General features: G+C 32.9%; 2 protein-coding genes across 2 annotated transcripts in view; both read left to right on the top strand.

Annotated features, from left to right (window-relative positions):
* LOC106719718 (beta-1,4-glucuronyltransferase 1) overlaps nt 1-22,333 on the top strand; it is a 54,721-nt gene that overhangs the window by 10,849 nt on the left and 21,539 nt on the right. Inside the window, exon 2 of the mRNA XM_014514154.2 lies at nt 19,032-19,816. Coding sequence (XP_014369640.2) covers nt 19,212-19,816 — 605 coding nt within the window. The 5' untranslated portion in view covers nt 19,032-19,211. The remainder of the gene's footprint in view (nt 1-19,031; nt 19,817-22,333) is intronic.
* On the top strand, nt 8,879-9,616 carry LOC123723559. Its single transcript, XM_045686637.1, has one exon. The coding sequence runs from the start codon at nt 8,879-8,881 to the stop codon at nt 9,614-9,616; it is 738 nt and encodes a 245-aa protein (XP_045542593.1).

Genomic DNA, 22,333 nt, shown 5'->3' with positions numbered 1-22,333 from the left:
ATATGTATAAATGCCGTAGAAAGTGACCAAAAGTAGAATATCTCTTAATTTTGTGTATTTCTTATTTCTTTATGTGCAGCTGAATTTTTTGGCGCTTACATTATATCTCATGGATCGATTTTATATTTTATCTTTTTACTTCAAACATTTATACATGTTTTTTATTAAAAAATGTATATTGCAATAAACAAATTAAGTAAACAAGAATGTCATACAGATGTAATGTCTAGACATTAGGTCTAGTCAGACACCGGCAGCGAAAATTGGATCCGATCCAAGACATTCAAATTTTACAGCATCTATACTAATGTCATTTCCTCCTGCCAATGTGTAAAAAATAAAGAAAATATTTGCTGCATCGATCATCATTTCCTGCTCTACTTATAACCCAATGTAAAAAAAATCTAGGAAATTATTATTATTATTTGGTGTTGAAAAACCACTCGATACTATTTCCTACCAATATTCTCTAATGACATGTGTCAATGTTATAATCAAGTTAAACTACTTCAATGTTTGTAGTTCATAGTAATAAACGTAATTTGAGCAAATAAAAAACTAATTCAAATATGTGCTTGATTATAAATATAATGTTAAGGAGTGATTTGAAGGAGAACAAATTTTACTTCAACCTTTTTTATTATCAGGCATAAGTATTAACTTTTGGTTATCAGTGCTTCAGTGCTTCAGCAGCTAAAATATCAGTGTTTTCAGCTGCTACCGGTAAATATTATGACACTCAAGCTAGTTCATGTTTCCATTTTTTCAACACATTTTCCCTCTATAATGATCTCATAATTATTTTAGTTGTATGGATTTAAACTACAATCGATCCTTGAAGTTTCAATGTGGGAATTCCCGACCGCGTTCGTAAAGCTGAAGCATGATTCATATTTTATCCATAATCATCAAGAAATGCGTCACTGGTAAGGCCAGGGAATGCTCAGGTAGGAAACAACAAAAACACGAAAACCATCCTACGGGACTCATTTAAATATCAATCTTAACACATTATCTTAAGAAACAATGTTGCATGAATTGTAACATAATATATAAGAAATATCATCCGTTGATGGCTTCAATACGATAGCCAACAACCGCGAAATGAGGCAAGATGTATCATGCTTACAATATAATGTCTTAAAAAGTAAGCTAGGAAGCCAAAAGTACATCCAAGACATTCGACCACTTTTTTTAAGTCTAGAAACAGTTTTACGCTTTACAATAATACTGACAGTAAAAGCAGTTTTAAAAACAAAAATGAATAATTTTTTACACATTTACTACCCATACTAAAGGATACTTTATCAAGCGAAATATAAAGTAATAAATAGAGCTTTCAATGACCATTACAACAAAAAGTGAGACAAGTTAATAGACAAATGACATTCAATGTTGCGACTGATCCAATCAGTGATTGCAAGGGCGCCGACCGTTTTTTAAGGCTATTAAACACTTCTTTTTATTTTATCTTATTTAGGTCTTGTATCTATTGGATTTGTCGAATAAAAACTAGTAAATTACACCTTTTAAATACATTTCTGGTCACCCTTTATTTATTTTAATGACCAAACCGGATATATGAGTTTTTATTTTAATATCACTTGGTAACATTTTTAAGGACATGATAGATTCAAAATATAACTTGTTTGATATATAAAAGGTTTATTTTCCAATACTTTTGTCTCGTGTACTATATCAATTCTGATCTTAAAAACAACCAGGAAAATAGATAAAATGTATTAATCACGCCACAGAATTTCAGTCATCTACGGGTCTTCTAAAAGCTCTTTATCGCTAAATAATCCTATAGAAGTGTTTAGAATAGAGTAGTGCCGTGACAAATTTGTTTTCGTCCGCGGAACAGACGTGAACGCTAAGTTTTACGCTTATTACCAACAACGTGATTACCTTGAGGCCATTGACACAGGAAAGGTCGCGGACGTTGTTTTACCTTGCTATTTTTTAATGAATCTTCCTGACCATTCGGTTTTATTACCTGAGTGATTATATCAGTTTTATAATTTATTACTCAGAGACATGCCGCACCTTATTTTCGGACGGAAGAGCAGTGCCAATTTCACAACATGACAGAAAATAAATTAATATGCCTGTTTTCAATTTAAGAATGGCTATTGCCAACAAAAAAATACGTAAAAATCGTCGCAGAATTTTTTTATGGTTATTATTTTGAATCATTTGTGTCCTAGAGATTTTAAACTTGAGTTCTGTTGAAATACCTATTTTTCTAACGTAAACCTTGAGTTGAATCTGAACACTAATTTAGTGTCTACTCTTCCATTATTGTATAATTTAACCAAAGTTAAACAAATTATAAAACCTAACATCGTTTTACTTTTCCTACTTTCATAAACCCTCCGATCTTTAATATCAAGACCTGCTATATCTGGGAACTATAAAATGAGGGCGCAGCTATAGATACAAAGGTCAACAATGCCTATAGATACCTGAATATGGAACATCGTAGCTCCATTATGAGCACTCGATCTACTTAAAATGTCAGTGATATGAAACTGCAGGTGAGGGTTGGACTTTTGCCAAGAATTGTTGGATTAACTGTATTATATCGACCTATTTAATGCGCAATGCAATACTGAAAGCTGAAGACAGTTTATTTCGACAACAACAACAACGGAACTAACTCCCTTACTCCACACCTCTCGCCGTTTTCACATTAATACATCTACGCACACATGCTAGTCGATTTCATACGTTACTAATTCACAATTAAGCACTCTTAGCCATCAATAGTAAATAACTTTTGTTTTTTAAGTTTAATTTGGGTCTTAAGATGTTTCTTTTCATCATTGAGCTGTTTTGTAACATTAAAAATCAACGTAAAATATCATCAAATCGAACAAACAGTTCTTCATAAATAATTTACGATAATAAGAACAATTTATACAATACTTTAATTTGTGGGAGCTGTACGACCAAGTTGACACAGCATATTGTAACAGATAGTTAACGTAAATGTGTACTCCTTAAATATGTAGGTTTATAGTTATGAAACAGCAAAATGAGACGTGAAATCATCAACGTCCGAGTTAACCTACATTTACTGTGTATCGCTAGAAAATTGTCTTGATTCGAATTTAAGTAATGTAATTATGTTTTTATCTCTCCTTTTATAAAAATGTTATAGTTTCTTTATATACTAGTATTATTTGATTTGATGCAAATTGTGCTTTATGGTTTCCAATTTAAGAGAAAAACCTTGTGTTTGACATATTTTTCGCGACTGTACGCTTGACTATAGATAGCGATTATTGTCCTTGAATACATTTGCATGGATTTCAATGTAGTCATGTATTTCAATTGGCACAATTGCCCCGATATTATTCCGTATCTTGGACACAAGAGACGCTAATGGTACGCTGTAACAAAATCCCAGTACGAGCAGTTTATAAACCGATATGTATAAATGCTTGTGCACTAAATTTACTATTTGTATTGACTGTACACATAGTTACTGTACGCATTGTTACTACTCAGGAGTTTTTGACGGCCGAAGCACTTGTCAATAAAATATTTTGGCATCTATTTATTAATTTATTTTCAAAAACAATGACAGAGGTTATAGTTTATTTTTGTACAATTTTGTTTGCGCGGAAAATAATGTTTATTTGTAGTAAATGTATCAAAATATACTTGATAAAATTTGGATTTATTACGAGTATTCAGACATACAAAATCGATGAAAGTGGGTATCGAATTTAATTCTTTGTATATATATATTCATATACACACATATGCATGAATGCATAGTGTGCGTATGAAATACAATACGGAACGGCCATCATCATATCTGTTGCCAAATGAGATTAAACAATACAATGGTGCGATGATACCGGGCGCGAACAATGTCGTATTCATTTTCCACATGCAACTTATAACTATTGTATTCGTTTATATTTTGGTTTCATATCCACGATATCATAATATAATGTTTATTTTATTATTATGTATCAAGTAATACTTTTTTAATTTTGCTAAATTCTGCTGTGAAAATTGACAACTTTTCGGGAGAGACTCTTAAAGTTTCAACCATATAGGAAAATAGGCCGCATACGCCACTTTACTTCAGCAAAATTAACATTTACACCTGTTCGTTTAGTGCATGTTGTTAACTAAACTAAGAGGTAGCTTTTGAGACAAAAAAGTAAAAATTATCAATTTGTTACTTTGGCCCTTATACATAGGACTCATCGATATGTTAGCAAATTTAAGTTACATATAGTATATTTAAAGCATAACATCACATAACGTTTGTTGCTGCATTGTTTTTAAATTTATTATCGCGCTACAAACGTTTTCAGTTTGAATTCTTTTAATAATTTCTAAGTTGCAATGCTACAATTTTAGTATGGTTGGAACTATCTTCTATAGTCAATACTATTTTAAGGACCTTGTTCATTAAAGATAGTAATAAACTTCTAAGTACTAGAAGTTTATCAAAATGCAAAAAACCTTGTGGTGAATCGCTTCGTGTAGCGAAATTGTTCGTTGACGTATGTTACATTTAACCACAAGTGGACCTACCACGAATATTGTGAAAAACGACTTCGTAACGTCATCTTCAATTATATCAAAACTAGTATGAGATTTTTGGCGTACTTTAACAACTCCCGATAACACATTTTGTCGATGACGATTGATTCAAATATTCGTGCTAGGTCCACTAGTATGGGCTTACTTTTTAACGAACAAAATGTTGTTGTAATAAAAAGTTGTTTAAAAGCTTTATAAATTAAACTTTTCTGTTTTATTGTGTAAACATTAATATGCACCCTACAATGATTGTACCAGTCATCCGTGACACAACCAGTACCTAGTTTACTCTATACAAATAATGCCTGTAACATACAGTATGTTTTATACAAATAAAGAGAGAATTATACATTCGCATTCGCAGATCGTGTAAATAATTATTCAACGATTGTTTGAATTATATTGTGTTTGATTTTAAATACCTCGTAATTGTCCTCAAGTCATAGTCGTTGGGTTTTGTTTGTTATTAGCATAATGAGGTATTCGGTACAAGGTTATAATTGACAGTCAGTTGCCGCATTTCAGCATTCAAGATAAACTTTTTGTGCAAATTCTTCATTCAATCGCTATTGCTTTATGACTTTGGCCGCATAATTACATTAGATAACGATTAACTTTTAGTGAGACCTTGTTATAATAAAGCTGCTATTGATTATAAATCTTTATAGAAATCTGGTCCGTTACTCCACCTTTAATTAGACATTAATATTGAATATAGATTAAATTAAAAAGATATAAGATAAGAACATAAAACATTAACTGGTAATCACAACCAATCTATTAAACTCAGCGATCGTAGTTGAAAAATATTAAAAACATCTAAATATTTCTAATTTTGTTAAACTATAAGGTAGGAAAAAAATTGAAATGTTAAGGTTACTCACTTTGAGTAACAAGTACTTAGTAATTGTCAGAAGTGACGAATACATTTTTACATAAGTGAAAAAAGAAGTAAGCATACTTCAGATGAAAGCAGAAGTATAAAGCATAATCTTTTCCATTTTTGACTTTCTTCTTTTTCATTAATTTTCATCATCAGAGAAACATTATTTATCGTAGTCGGAATAGATGCTGTGTTCACTTAAGACTTCTACAAAAAATTCGTCGAAAACGGAGCCCACGTAAATAAGCATAAGTAAACGTAACTGTGATCAAATATTTTTTGCGGCATAAATAAATCGGTTTATTGAACGGACAACGGCTCAAGTACCGATATTTGTGTAGATAAACTGTTGAAAAAAATATTAATGTTATTTTATTTATTTATTGAATTCAGTTATTTGAAATCTTATCGGATACATTAATAAGCCACATTGACGTTCAGAATATACAACATTTAAATAAAAAACTGTTTTTAACATAAATCTACAATAGAAGTTGATGTTGCCCCAGTGTCAACGATCCGTGTTAGGTCACCAAAATGATCGATTAAATGGGGACGCCATAGCTCACCTTACAAGCTTATATCAACTCTAAATGCTTTTTTTATCACATAATACTATAAATTTGTATTTTTTTAAATTTGATATAATGCTATAGTAATTATCCTACTAATCCTTCTTATATTATAAATGCGAAAGTTTAAATGGATGGATGGATAGATGTTTGTTGTAAAGTATCTTCGGAACGGCTCAACGGTTCTTAATGAAATTTAGCACAGATGTATGACATAGTCTGGAAGAACACATAGGCTACTTATAGTTGTTTTTTTTAAGTTTCGCGGTTATGGAGTCGCGGGCAAAAGCTAGTGTTAAATAATCAGAAAGAAGAAGAAGAATTACCTATACTAGTTAGTAGTTACCAATTTTATCAATTCAATTTTGGTTTTTTTTTTTTTTTTTGATGGTACACCGCACGATGTCTAAGCTATTGCCATTGTCCAATAATTGTGTTTCTGAGAATTTTACCTTAATCGCAACACAAATGACTCATGAAGGTCGTCGGCCGGACAGCTCACAGGCACCGCATCAAATTGATGCTTCTTGCAGGAAGTTACATCTAATACAAACCAGAGAAAAAACAAACGACTAAGACCATTTCAATTCTCATTTTTTATCAAATTAACCGATACTAATTTGTTCTTGGTTTTTGTTCGTTATCTTAAGTTCTTTTTACTGCTGGCTTTTAACAATGGCTCGTGATTTTTTAAAAAACATTTTTGATAGTACTTACGACAATTTATGTGTACCTAATATTATTTTTACAATCCAGTGGCATCGCTAAAACAGCGAACTGACACCTGCTTATAGAAATTTGCAACTAGCTAAGCGAACACACACACACACGCACAAACTCATATGCTCAAATAAGTACCTATCTAAGACCAAGTATGAGAGAAAATGCTACCTCCTATAATACAGATCCCCACCTTAGGAGGCAGAGCCACCAAGAAATTTTTGTGGAACATTAAAGATTTAAAATTTTAATTTTTTTTTGCGCATACCTTTATTGGTTATGATAGAGGATTAGCTGAAAAAGGATATTTAATAGAATATTAGATTTCTGGCTTAACTAGTGTGTATTTTCGCTGTTGTAACTGGTGAACTCTACCGATCTTAAATTAATATGATTTTATATTGCCTAATAACACAAGGAGCGAAGAGTTACGATGCGCCGCGGATTTACTGCGGAGTGCGCGCTTAACAAATTACGTGCCGCCGACCTTCTGGCCTCAAGACGACCGTTTTGATACATTGCTGGAATTACTGTTTTTGCCTACAAGCATAGATCTTGCTTTTTTCTCTATTTAAATAATAATTACCGGTTTTTTTCTCATTAATATTTACTGTAAGGAAGACGATTTAATTAGTACTAGCTTTTGGCTCCGCCTTTGCGTAGAATTAAAACATGGTTAAAAGTATGTCAAAGAAAATGAGGTATATATGTGCCTTTAAAGAATATCTGTTGAACAGTTATAGAGTAATCGAATAAATATGTAAATCAAACTTATCCCATGAGAACCGAACACACTTCCGGAATCATATGGAGCCTACCTGTTCTTTCAGGCTGCGTTCATCTTTCAGACATGAATACCAAATTTAGTCGAGATCCATGCAGCCATTCTGGAGATAACTTCTAACAAACATTCAACCCTCCATCAATCTAAACTTTCGCATTTATAATTTGGTAAGAAGATCTGTGGTTTTAACTTTTAAAATTATTCAATTGTTTTATCTCTCTCAAAAACTGATAAAACAATACTACTATTTATTTTTACATGTTTCTCATTGGTTACAAAAAAATAAATTTTGAATATCTAGGTGCAGTATACAATATTTTAAAAATTTTACCTGTACCTGTATTCTACATTTTCACTTTACCAAACATAAAGTCAATTTAAAATTTGTGATCATAAACAGACCCGCATGCGAGTGAAAATGATTTCGCAGCAACAAATTAAGTTCTCTGTTTCCTGGTCAAAGGGTACTTAAAGTGTACAACCACTGAGTTAAATTAAAGGGTCGATACATTGTCCGAGTTGCGGTGTACCCGATAATATGTATGAGACGGAAAGTTTTGAATTCCTTTTAAATTACAGCCAATTAAATTGTTTTTTATTTAAGTGAAAACACACCGGTTACTTGATGGTGATTGATCACAGCTGAAAAAGCCACGACAAATAAGACGTTGTCCGTAATCCACGACAGTAATTTATTGTTTTTTTTCTGTCACAAAGAATTCCAATATTGAAAGCTTATTGGCGTTCGAATTATAAAAAATGTAATCGTGACACTCGTTGTTTGGTATGTTTTGGTACATTTCTGCAATTTTGAAGGAAATAAAAATCTCGCCTCATTCACCAAGTGTTGATATCAAAAATAATCACAAGATAATCTTTACAAATACTTATTGTTACGAGTACGAGAATTCCGTTTCCGGACGTCAAAGTGTCAACACCGCGGTGATTTCTATCCGAAATAAATTGCCGATTAAAAATATTTCCAAGTAACGTTTTGTTATTAAAGTGATTAGAATCAAAAATTCAGTGTATCGAAAGACTCAGATTAAATACATTTTGGATTTCCTTCAAAAATTGCTAGTAAAGTGAAGCTAAAAGAATATTTCGCTAATAAAGGTTAGAATACTACCTACATTTACGATTAGAAATATGGTGGCTATAAGTTACATCACTACCCACATTTGTTGATTTGATTTAAGTCTATTTGACACATAAGCAACAGATAAAGTTAAACTGTCAATCTGTCAGTCAAGCATTTATTTCAGTGTTACCAGGACATAGAATATAATTTGCCATAAAAATATATAAAATACTTTCTACAAATTCTACCATAATTAAACTTATAACATGGATATACAGTTTCAAATGCTATTCGATCATATGAAGGTGGAAATGCAAAAACAGACAATTGAACTAAGAGAATCTATTACTAAAAATATAATGGATAGAATAGAGGAAAAACTAACTCCGATTATTAAAGAAATTGAAAAATTTAGGCAACAAATCAGCAAACTAAAAAAAGAGGTAGAATATCTAAAAAGAGAAAAGAAAAGCAACAATATCGTTATTTTTGGACTTGATGAGGATGAAAAATCAACTTCAGAACTGTTTCAAACCATTCAAAAGGTTTTTAAAAGCGACTTAAACATGATTTTGGAAGAAAATGAGGTAAATAGATTATTCCGCTTAGGAAAAAATAAAGTGGTAAATAAACCGAGACCCGTATTGTGTTCTTTAACAAACGGATGGAAAAAGGATGAAATCATGAAGAACAAAAAGAGCTTAAAGAAGGTTTATGTACAAGAGGATTACACAAAAGAAGTTTTAGATAAGAGGAAGGCTTTACTACCAAAACTGCAAGAAGAAAAGAAAAAGGGAAACAAAGTTTACATAAAATACGACCAATTAATTGTTAAGGAAGCAAACATCAACACTGAAAAAAGAAAAAGAGAACTATCGACGTCACCCCAATCGCATACAAAAGTACAAAATAAAAAGCAAGAAACTTTGAATTTCATCAAAACTAATAGGAAAAATGCCTTCGATGTAATGAGATCCCGATCAAACTCGTTAACTCTAACATAGCAACATATAACCGGTAAACGGAAAAGAAAAGAAAAAATAAAACAAACTAAAACTGAAAAAAAAAAAAAAACAAAAAAATATTCCCCAAGCCGACTGGTCATCGTGGGGAATACAAGACCACGACCCTCCATCATTCATTTATAAGGAATTATTGAAATATAACAAATATAGAAAAACATAAAATATATAACTAAGAAATACCTTATTTGAAAAAGAGTAGTGTAGTAATGTGAAGGAAGTTGCACAAAATTGAAAAAGAGTAAAAATGTTGGAGGAGGCCTTTGCCGATAGGCAAACAGATAGCTGCAGAAAATAATTTTATTAAATTTTGTGACTATAACATTTTCTTTGTAAGCTAATCTGAATAAAAGGCTATTTTATTTTATTTATTTTATTTATTGTTACGAGTGTATACTGTAATTTTGTCCAAGCATGAGAAGTTAACGCATCAACCTATTACACACAATTTTATTCTGTTAAAGGGAAATGCAGCCTCATCCTTTCAATAACAAATGCACGCAATTGAAAGGATGTGGGTAGTCATCACATTTGCAATTGAAAGATGTGAAGACATATCCACATATATCCAATCTTACTAAAACGTAATTGGTGTTTTATTCAAGATCTGATAATTCTCTCTATGTCTTTACATTATAACTATGCTCGACAGAAATTCCCGACAAATATAGTATTAGATCATGGATTTATGGCCTTTGTGCAAATTTTTTGTTTTGGGATAAGCATTATCCGATTACAATCAACATAAATAGTTCTATTGCTTGTTTAGAGTTCTAAATCTTTCGCACAACGATCACAAGATTAATTGAAATAAATTGTCGGAAGTTGTATCGATGGATAATGTAATGTTTCGTTATGATTGATTGTTCACGACTACGTGATTTCGTTGTACGCCAGTGTCTCAATCCAGATGACATTAGGTCTTTGAACTTGTATGCAACTGGAATCGGCAAAGCTTGTTTAGATGTTATGAGAAAGCTGTTTATGTTGGTCACTTCTGCTTAATGAATGCGTTTATAAGGCGTATACGTGACTTAAGACATTTACACAAATCGACTCAACCGAAGTAAAGTGTTATATCTCTTAAGGTTATGTAACTCTTTACGTTGAATGGATGTATGAAATTATTCCAATCGTTGTACCAAACTGGATCTTAACATATTCAGTGCCAGATGTCTGGAGAGTTTACTTATCAGAGGCAAAATTGAAGAGACAAGAAAAGTGTTGTACCAGAAATAAAAAATTGACGTATTTGTCGTTTTATATATTGTTGTTCCTATACATAAGTTAAACAAATACTGCATTTCCTCAATTAAAATTATATTCAACGAGGTAACTAAAGTGCAAAACAATTATGCACCGATTATTTTAAATATATTTACCAGATCGTTTAATTAATTCATTTCCATATAAGTGTACAAAAACTATATCTGATTTTCCATTTATTTACGGTTTACACAGGTTATCCTTATTAAGTATCATTTGCAAAGTTAATTAACTGAATTCGATACCCTCTATCTGCCGAAGATGCATTATTCAATATTAACAGTTCTATAATTATAATATAGAAATATTTTCTAAGTATAATTCTCTGCTATTGATGGAGGGTCCTTAGAAGTCTATTAATCTGAAAGTATTTCCGTTTCGTATAAAAAACGTGTGTAATACTCAACAAGGTACATCCTCCCCTAGACAATGGAGTTGTCCTTGCGACCGTGACTTGAGTTTCTGCTCGTCCGTTTTGAACTGTCTCTGATACCACTCATGTGTTTGATATACTGAAATATATTCACATATTATATTTAACTATGCAAAACATATCCACAAACTTCATAGAGATACAACATAGACATACTTACTTTGGTTCCTTGAAGTGACTAGCGACTTTAAAAGGAAATGTCACATTTTTTTAAATTAAACAAAGAACAACAATTCAAAATTAATTGTTGTAGTGATGTCATGAGTTAATAGTTCAAAAAATAAAAATAAAACTTAAAATATTACATAACAACCTTATAAACTCATTATGTCTTACATAATGGCAATTAAGAGATTCTAAATTGTTTAAGTGTTGTGTAAGTTTTTGTTAACTTTTTTACTTTGCTCTTAAATATTTTAATAATATTTAATTTATTAAATAAAAAACGTACTCTCTGCACATCATGACGCACCGCAATCAAGCGAAGATTAAATAAAATTAGATAATCACGGAGAATTACTTTCCGTTGTAAATTGACTCACCTGAATGGTTCTTTGTTTATTAGTTCCTATTTCAACTCAGCGGCTAAGTGTGAAATGAATAAAATTGATTTTGTAACTTATTCACCCACAAAATAAAATACTATTTTTAAAGTAGGTATGTTACGGTTTTACACCTAAATACGTTAACAGATTTCGGAGATTTCGTACCCAAGTTGACAAAAGAAAAGGATGTATAGAGTTCCTTCTATCCCAAAAAAATGAAGAAGTTTGTCTGTCAACTGTTTTATAAGGTTGTCATTTGTCAAACATATAAATATCCACATGATAGGAAGGCGGGTAAAAGCTTTTTCACATTCTAGTTCAAATTGCACCTTAAAAAACCGTATGTAAATATATTAAATCGTTTGATTATCCTTGAGTATTTGAAATAGACGTACACTGATTTTCAATGGATCGGGCGATGCGCCTCGGATCGTGACTGGGTAACCACGAGGCGCGGGATTGCGCATTCGCTGTGTGTTCGCCGCTTCCTGTTAATGCCGCTGTCTAGCCGATGCAGTGCCTTATGGTATTTACACGAGGGTAGTGTAGTGCGGTAGAGTAGTAGATAATGCAGTACTCCTTTTGTTTGAATGCACACTTACTATGTAAACAGTATTGTTCTGTCTCAGCGTTGTAAGATCAAACAAAAGTAGTAATGCTCTGTCCTAGTATCAAAACTACTATAATAGCCAAATGAAGCCGGCGAGTCTAGACAATTAGATTATTATCCCTTGTTCTACGTATTTCACTTTCATCCATTAATTTTTAAGCTTTGTTCGGTTTGGTACTGTGATTTCTAAATCTTACTTCTTAGTAATATAATTGCGAATGGATGGATGAATGTTTGTTAGAAGATATTTCCAGAACGGCTCAACGGATCTTGATGAAATTTGTCATAGATGTAGAACATAGTCTGAAGGACAATTAGGCTACAAGTTTTTTTTTTATTTCGCGTAGACTGAATCGCGGGCGACAGCTAGTTGTTTTTTAAAATTTCATACCTGTATTAAGCGTGTGTATTTTTTGTTAACTGTAAGGCAACTTTAACTTATTCTAGTTAAAAATAAAAGAAAGTCAATGGATAGCTCTAAGGAGCATGTACGAGATCATATTTAATATTATGATATCGTTCTTCAATTTAAACCTGACATTGATGGTAATACAATACAATAACTGATTAATGATACTTCAAAGAAAAAGTTTTTGCAACATCCATTGTCATACCCGTGGGATCGCATTACACTTGTGTTTAACAAAACTGATCGATCAATTATATGTAACCCAAGCGGTGTCTTGGACTTCCGTAAACCGTTTATTGAAACAAAAGACAATCGCAAACTGAGCTACGTAGTTTATTATGAACTATCTTCGAATATAGTGTACACTAGTTAATACGACATCTAAGGGATTACGATCTACGTTTTTGGTCCCCAGAATCAATTATTTTAAACGATCACTTATTTGTTCAAATATAAAACATCATGGATACCATGTTTGCCTAGAATGGAATGTTAATTATTAACAATTGGCGATCTAAAAAAGACAATAACTCTTATCCCGATAAATTGCTACATCAATGTATGATGCTACTATAAGAATTATCCAACAAAAACGATTTAAAAGGTACAAAATCGCATTACCTTAATCGTCAAGAGAGCTAAGTCGACCGCAGTGACATCTAGGATTATGTGCCTTGCGAAGATAACTATTATCTCTTTTATTTTAAATCCTTTGGCATCTTCAATCCACTTTTATTAACAACATAAAGAATGTAAAAAGTTTATTCTTGATTTTATTACTTTGCTTGTGAAGTTTTTGCGGTGTTTAAAGATAGGAAAGGTAATTTGAGACATGTCATTTTTTATCCTATCAAGCCAATATCAATGAGTTTCCAACTGTTCAAACACCTGTGTAAAGACATGTAACTGTCTCTATTTTTAGTCATAGAAAATGAGAGGGATGATTACAATTTTTTACAGATATTTTGACGACAGAAAGTCACGGTTTAAGGTGGACAGTGACATTATAATACAGTAAAAATTGTTTTGGATCTGTAATAATTTTTACAAACAATAATATAGTGTGTGTAAGTAAGAAACCATAATTTATACAATTATCGATAACATGTATACGAGATGAGTTGGAATTCGCTATTGTAATGTGCGAAGAATCATATAAAAAAGATAACAGCTAGTCATACTCTAGTCCGGATGATGTCATGTCCGGAATAAGCTACGAAAACACATGGTAAAATTAGATAAATATAAATCTTGCGTATTAAATTAAACTATAAAGCCACTAAAAACTAAATATATTAAACGATAGGCGTCTGTCAAAATCCATTTACATTTCCATCCATATATAGATACAGTGATTAAAAGCGTTTTTACTACTAAATTTCGTCATTCATTAAAAATTATTAAGGAACATAAAAGTTAAAAGTTCGAATAACTGAATCATTTTAAATCTATACATATATATATCTATAAATATAAAAGAAAGTCGTGTTAGTTACACTATTTATAACTCAAGAACGGCTGAACCGATTTGGCTGAAAATTCATGGGTATGTAGTTGAGTACCAGGATACGGACATAGGATACTTTTTTATCCCGTTTCCTTTTTTTTAATTCCGCGGGAACGGAGTCGCTGGCAAAAGCTAGTCTATATATATAAAAGAAAGTCGTGTTAGTTACACTATTTATAACTCAAGAACGGCTGAATCGATTTGACTGAAAATTGGTGGGCAGGTAGCTTAGAACCAGGAAACGGACATAGGATAATTTTTACCCCGTTTCCTATTTTTTATTCCGCGCGGACGAAGTCGCGTGTAAAAGCTAGTATTTAATAGTCAACATTGAAAATATGTGACAATCTATAATCTTATAAAGGTAGGCAACACATCTGCAGTTGCGGATGTCTATGGGCAGCGGTTTTTTCGGTGAATCCGGTGGCTACTTGCTCGTTTGTCACCTTATAATATGAAAAAAAAAACGTGGGTTTCCAATTAACTCATACCCATACTATCATCTCTCTCATTACCTATTAAATGAACTGAGATAACAATATGGTTGTGTATGAATATTTCGGCAGTGAAAACTTACGGTAAGTTCAGCAGTGTAACACTTTCTCTGTTCGAAGGTCGACTTGCTTCGATACAAGATGGCGTAACTGTCTGCAGTGATGAATACACTATTGTAGTAACGTATCGCTTCGGACACACGTCTCATTGTTAACAATTAGTGGATATGTTAAGCTAATTGACAGTTAAGATTGCAATGACCGCTTTAAATGCAGTGTAGAAATTTTAAAATGTACAAAAATTAACTCCTAGCTTAACTTAAGTTAAAGGAGAATCACCATTGGCTTTTTCATAAGCAACAAAATGAAAACTTACAATATTATTCGGTAACGATTAATTCTGGTGGAGCTTTAACTCTGGTGTTTAACTTAAAGGTGTTGTTTGTTAAAGTATTGTTTAAAAGAATGCTGTTCTGCAATTAGTCAATTAATCTTTCCCATTAAAAGCAGCACTGGGAAATCCATTCTTTCGAAATCACGTAATCATACATTAAAAAGGTATGTATGCCGTAGTTAATTTTAAAGTTCAAGACTGCTGTCACTCCATATTAAAGGCTTATTAATTATACAAAAGAACCATCCGGCTATCTCTACTAGAATAGGCATATTATTTGTAATGTAGACTCAATAAACATTCGCAGGTGAGACTGTATGTAGCTCTAGGCCACAATTAGATCATGCATGTCAAATGAGCAAAGATCGTCCTTTCAGATAATATTGCATTAGTACTCAAACAAGATGTGTTTGTATCCATCGTAGTGTCGGGTACAGACTTATTTGCTAATGTTTAATAGACAATTCAAACTATATTTTATGAAACATTGTTACTAGAAACTTCGATCATTTTATAAAATATATGGACTCTTCGTCCACCTTTAGAGAAGTGTACATCTGTGTTTATTTAAATATTGTGTACCGTCTATCTTGTTACATGTTGACTGCTTGAACTATAATTCGTTATAGTGACATAGGTGCTAGTATTTTGAAATGATTACATTTGTACTTTAAAGGCATACAGTTAGTTCAACCGGCGGCGTGTCAAACCGCAAACGTTTACATTCACGTTGCCGAGAAAACTAAATAGAATTCACTCTTGGCGAATTCCTGGACCGCCTTACGACCCATTGTGTCGACTATTCGCGACAAAGTAGCGCAAGGAAGTAGGAAGGTACGGCATTATTTGTTGACCGCTAAAAGGCCATTGTAAATAGAGCTTATGAAATTTAAACTCAACAGTTGCGATAGTATGTAGCAAATATTGAAAATGTATAGCAGACCTTCTACTCGTATAAATGTTTGTGTGTGGTAACTCAAGCACTTGTCAATGTAAACCAAGCTTTAGATCTGTTACATTATGACACGGTTACTTCGTTACTTTTAACCGCTAAGTTGTGGTCATCTAATCTAATAACTATTATGCCGCCGCTGGTGGCTCGGCTTCCACGCTTGACTGCGATTACCGAGGGTCTCAAGGCCGGTGTACGTTGCCGTCACATCCCACCGCGCTTTAAGATTGAACATCTGTGATACAAGAAAATACATTACCCGTTAAGTGAGTGTGCTAAAAACTTCGCCAGAGGTCAACCTCTACTGACCACATTTTGAATTAAGAACTTTAGTGTCTATTTTTCTTCTTAATTTTTCCTACATACCTAAAACCACATACCGTGTGGTTTTGTTAGCCGTCACATTATTCAAGAGACTTATTCATATTTATACAATCCTTTTTTTAGACAATCATCAATTTGTAAATAAATAAAGGCTTCCACAGCTATTCATTTAAACTACTTAGACGTATAAAAGCAGCGATTACTTAAAGTGTTGTAGGAAAAAATCTTAAAGTACCCACAATCCTCCATGGAAAGTTCTTTCGCTCGCACATAAATCTTATATCAGGTCGTTAATTCTTAAAGTACTACCTTGAATGGAACAAGGATGCACTCGTCGGCGTCTTGTGAAGCTAAAAAATGTTAAATAGCTCTTTTGAAATTGAATTCCGTAAATGCGAATTACCTTTTTTATTTCATGGGAACGGAAGTTACGATATAAAACACTATGCACTAGTAATTTGAATCTTTATAGGAAAAATGTAGGCGGTTAAAATAAAGTACATACTCATTTTCTATTAAATAAAATAATAATATTTTTGAATTTACAAAGAGAGATAAATTGAATTTCACTAATAAATATTGACAATGTAATATATATTAAAAAATCAAATTTATCAGAATATAGAGTGTTACATAGGCTACCATGGCGTGAAATGAAACTGCTTTTGCAGTGGTTTTTATAATTCCCATGATTGAAAATGGCTGATATGTCGCTCTACGACCACTTTTTTCTCCTAGACTTTAATAAGAGCTCACGTCCTAGTGCATTCACTCTAGTATTATGCAAATTCTAACGACTTAATACAGGACTTAGTATGCAATTGCATTTATTTAATAAATTACCATTGATTACTCTTTGAATTTTTATAATACTTTTATGATTTGCTTCACACAGGGTAAAAAAGTACATAGTTCATATTTTAAAGTTTTCTATAAAACTTTGGCATTTAAATGCCATAAGCCTATAACTATAATAATGGTGTATAACCAGATAAAACTGATTCTTACATGTTTAGGTCTTAATTCATGCAGTATTAAATCTACATATATAAAAGAAAGTCGTGTTAGTTACACTATTTATAAATCAAGAACGGCTGAATCGATTTGACTGAAAATTGGTGGGCAGGTAGCTTAGAACCAGGAAACGGACATAGGATAATTTTTACCCCGTTTACTATTTTTTATTCCGCGCGGACGGAGTCGCGGATAAAAGCTAGTATATGAATAAAAACAACTTTTAACAACATCTTATAGATAACGTTAGAACCAATATAAAAAGAAAACGTTTGAACTTGTCGTTTTAAAAATAGAACAGACTTGATAGCTGAACCAAATGGTCGCTAGAGATAATATCTAAGATGCATGTTGCACTAAGCAACTAGCCGCGCGACTGCGCTCAAGTGTGTCTACGACAGTTGGGGTCGCACCAGTGGAAATTGTACTTGTAAAAAGAAATAGAAGTCGTGCTGCTAGTCACATACTGGAAATGGGGACTAAGTTGTACGAAGCTGGGACGGGATTGGTTTATAGATTATATCCAAGTCGGTAGTTCAGTGTTCGACGGAGATATTTATCTCGACAACAACGATCTCTCACTGATAACGTTAATCAGAACACGGCCTGCTAATTAAAGAGTAACTAGTAAACCCGTTGCATAGCGCTGGTCGCAGCCACTAACGCGTTTAGAATGCTAAATAGTGTAGTTTTAACGCGAATTGATATTTCTGCAAACGTGCACTACGTACTTTAATACTCATTAATAATTTCCATTATTAATTCAACTGTTTTTTTTTAATTACGCAGCAATATGAGTCAATTCTGAAGAACCAGTTAGAAATAAAATAATTCTAATTTCCGATGAATAATTGTTAAGCCAGTTATCCTTAACATACGAGGATATAAGTTGAACAAGTGTTGTTGTACTGATGAGGTTTATATACTTTTTACTTTTATAATTATTGTGTACATGTTGACAGCTATATACCGACCAAATTATCTGCCCTAGGTCGGCATTAATGAAACTAAATTATAATATAGTTAACTGACGCCTATCTGTCAATGTCAACAAGTGTGACAAGATCTCCTTTGTACTGTAGCTGTCAATTCATTTTTTTTCTTTTATATCATTTTCTATGTTCCGTGTATATATTCTGACAAAAGCAACCGCCATAACAGCGCCTCTTTCACCGCCTCAGGTAAACTTGACGCACTATGTAGTTCGGAGTTCGACAAAGATCATTTTGACGTTGACATATAATTGTAAAAATATCGGAAATTCCTGTAAATTCCTTAATGCTTGAGGAAAATAAACGTTGACGACGTAATTGCACAATACGGCTGGGGACATTCCTATGCAAGATCAAAAGTATTTATCTACATTGTTGTATTTCTCTTGACAATTTATCTTCTTGCACCATTATCATCATTAAGAATGTTCTAAGATACAATGTTTGTTTGTTACAGAAACAGAAGGAGCGCGAGGCGCCGGCGTGGCGTCTACCTCCACACGCGCGCTGATGACACAATAAATTGTGATGCTGGCACGCACAGGACCCTATAGGAAATTGCGTCCTAGAGGACGACGGAGGACGTTATAGCCCAACAACTAGTTACATATTAAGTGCAAGTGCCTAAATTGTTATAATGATGTTGGGAAACCGACGTAACTTTGTCTTTAGAGTGAGTATTGTCATCAATATCGCCGTGCTGCTGTACGCGGCCCTGCATCTCTCCGGCAACGGAGCGCCGGGAGTCGAATGGGTGCCTATTACGGTCGACGGTTCCGAAAGGACTGCTGAATTCCGATATCTAAACAGAGACGAGGTGCGGAATGAAACTGAAACTAGACCTATCGAGTCGAGTGTTAAAAACATCGAAGAATCAACGTCCCAGAAGACGCCTTCGACGATGGCGACAACTAATAAAACGGCGTCGAGTACAGCATCGATTGCAGAACTAGAGAAAAAACTGCTTAGTATAGTGCCATCCGAACCAGAAACTACCAATGAAACGATACTCGATATTGTCGATGAGAACGCTTTGACTGACGCGACTCTAGCGCGACTACGTACACTCCTCGGCTGCAACGAAAAAGATTTCCTTCCTCAAACTATACAAAGAGGTGACTTTTGGGTGTTGAAAAATTATGTGCGTGCTGACCATGGAATAATACTGTGCCATGAAACTATAACTTATACTACACACGCCGGTTTTGAGTTCCTGGACAACGTGCAGCCTCTTGTCGAGAGGTAAGTGAATGTTGTAACATTAACGATATCCAATTACAACAAATAATAAGTGAAGATTTTAAGTGGTTTTTAATTGGGACGATCGTAAAAAGCAACTTTAAGTTGAAGGTTTTCTTGGTAAAAAATGCAGATTTAAGCGAAATGGAGTAAACTTAATTAGAATAACATACAACCTTGAACAAAATCATTGATATTTGTAAGCGATTTATATTTCAATTTGAAAACAAGTTTTTTCCACTTTACTAACTGTTAAGAAATGCGACAAGGTTTTAAAGATTTGCAGTAAACATTATGGCAAAGAGGAGAGAAGGCAAATGGCATTTGCATGCTAATAGGCCGCAATCAGAATGTCGTCACGATAGTTGGGGATTCTTTGTTGAGCAACCGTTGTGAGTGGTAACCAATTTTGTCTTGGCCAATTTTAGCTTCTTGTTTAAATAGATGCATTTCTTCATATCTTATACATATTTAATTGTTCTCAAAAGTTCTAGTGATAGGTTCGTCGAACACCTTAATATTTTTTCAGACATTGCGTTAGAGACTGAAAAAAACTATATCAATACTATCTTTTTAATCTATCTAAAGCAATCAGTAAATAATGATGTACAATAAAAAAATACACAAAGCGCCAGGCTTAGCATCTATAGTTCACGAAACAGGTTATATATAAATCATTTTTATATAACACAGATAATAAATCTCTGTCTTTATTCTTCATGAATCATTTTATCATTGTTATATCATAATACAAATTCTTGGTGCGCGTTTGGTTTTGCTGAAATTTAGCAACGTTGCTCTATTACGTTGCATTGAGCTAGAGCAATTACAAAACGCAATGACCTTTCGTACCGTATGTCATAATTGTCATTGTAATGATCTATATTATGAAATTAAGGTCGTCGCTTGGATAGAATTACGATATGGCAACATATAATACGTATATACGATTGTTTGATAAACTTCATGTCTTTATAAATAGGTGTTGTATAATATTTCGGTATATGACTGTGTTTTATCATCGCCTGGCAGAATAATGCAGACTTATACTGTACGTGCGAAACCGGTGCTTGTAAATAGTATTTCAGAATACTATGAGTTTTCTTTAATGGGCGGCGCCATGCCTACCTCTCGTTACCCTAACATGAATACGTCAGGGACGTTGGGTGCTTTCTCTTCATTTACTTTATTAAAAATTTTAAAAACCAAAATATTATAAAAAATCTTTCATACTATTATCACAAACATTTACTATACTAATATCATAAATAATCTAACTTATTCTAATTTAAAACAAAATAAATAAATACTTTACAATTACACTTTATTCCTACTTATTACAATTTTGGCCAAGGACCTAACTACACAATGATGTGCCCATTTTTATCTTTATTGCTTATGACATTTTTCAAATTTTCTTTGCTAATTTTCTCTTTTAATTTTATTTCCAAATCTACTCTGAAACTATCGAAAAAAACTGAGACACACTGTTACGTAAACTGTTTGTATGCCACTTGAGTCGAAGGTCGATCGTTACGGGTTGAGAAGCGCGGCTTTGAAGTTCGTGATAAATTCAACATTAAGGTCTAATGAGTCTATTATTTATGCATTATGGAAATCAAAGGTTTTTACGTAAAAATCAAATGTCTAATTTACGACCTAGATTTTATTTTAATTCACTTTAACTTAAATACATAATAATTTTAACATAAAGATTATTTAGAAACGTTGTGATGTAGGACTTGTTTTAACATTCGTATTCATCAAGTCATAAATCTCGTGACATCACTTATTAGAATTTAATATTGAAATTTTAGACAAAACGCCTACTATATTTATCCTTGGGTTCTGACACCGAAATCACTGTAAACATAACTTCATCCCTGTCATTATTTTTGACAAAATAGACATAACAATATGTTTAAACGGAGATATTGGTCTTAGAAACCCACGGGTAATCTACTAAACGCACATACAAACTAGCTCTTTCATAGTCAATTCGGTAACAATAGTGCGCAGATGACGGCATTTCGTCTCCACTTACCCCACACGATGCGTCAAGATCGCAACGCGACCGACTCTAATAAAGTGTTTCGAAAACCTTGCGTGTATTTGGGGTTCCTCGTTATTGCTTACATTATGCGGTTTCGCTGCGTATAAGTTATATAGCTCTATGTACATACTGTCGCTTTCTTAAGAGAATAAAGCTATCCAAACTTTTTAATGGCTTGCAACTACGCACAATATCCTTCGCGGTAGTAGTATTTAAACTATCGGCAGGACGTAGATGTGTACGGGGCAAAGGCCTGACAGTCATGCACGTAGCTAATCACGAGCCGCCATAAAGTTTGAATATTGCAATACTTTCTATCTAATGCAAAAATTATTATCTATATCTATATATATAAAAGAAAGTCGCGTTAGTTACACTATTTATAACTCAAGAACGGCTGAATCGATTTGACTGAAAATTGGTGGGCAGGTAGCTTAGAACCAGGAAACGGACATAGGATAATTTTT

The sequence above is a fragment of the Papilio machaon genome, chromosome 3 (assembly GCF_912999745.1).
Source record: "Papilio machaon chromosome 3, ilPapMach1.1, whole genome shotgun sequence".
NCBI classification, from domain to species: domain Eukaryota; kingdom Metazoa; phylum Arthropoda; class Insecta; order Lepidoptera; family Papilionidae; genus Papilio; species Papilio machaon.
This window is presented reverse-complemented; position numbering and strand designations above follow the sequence as displayed.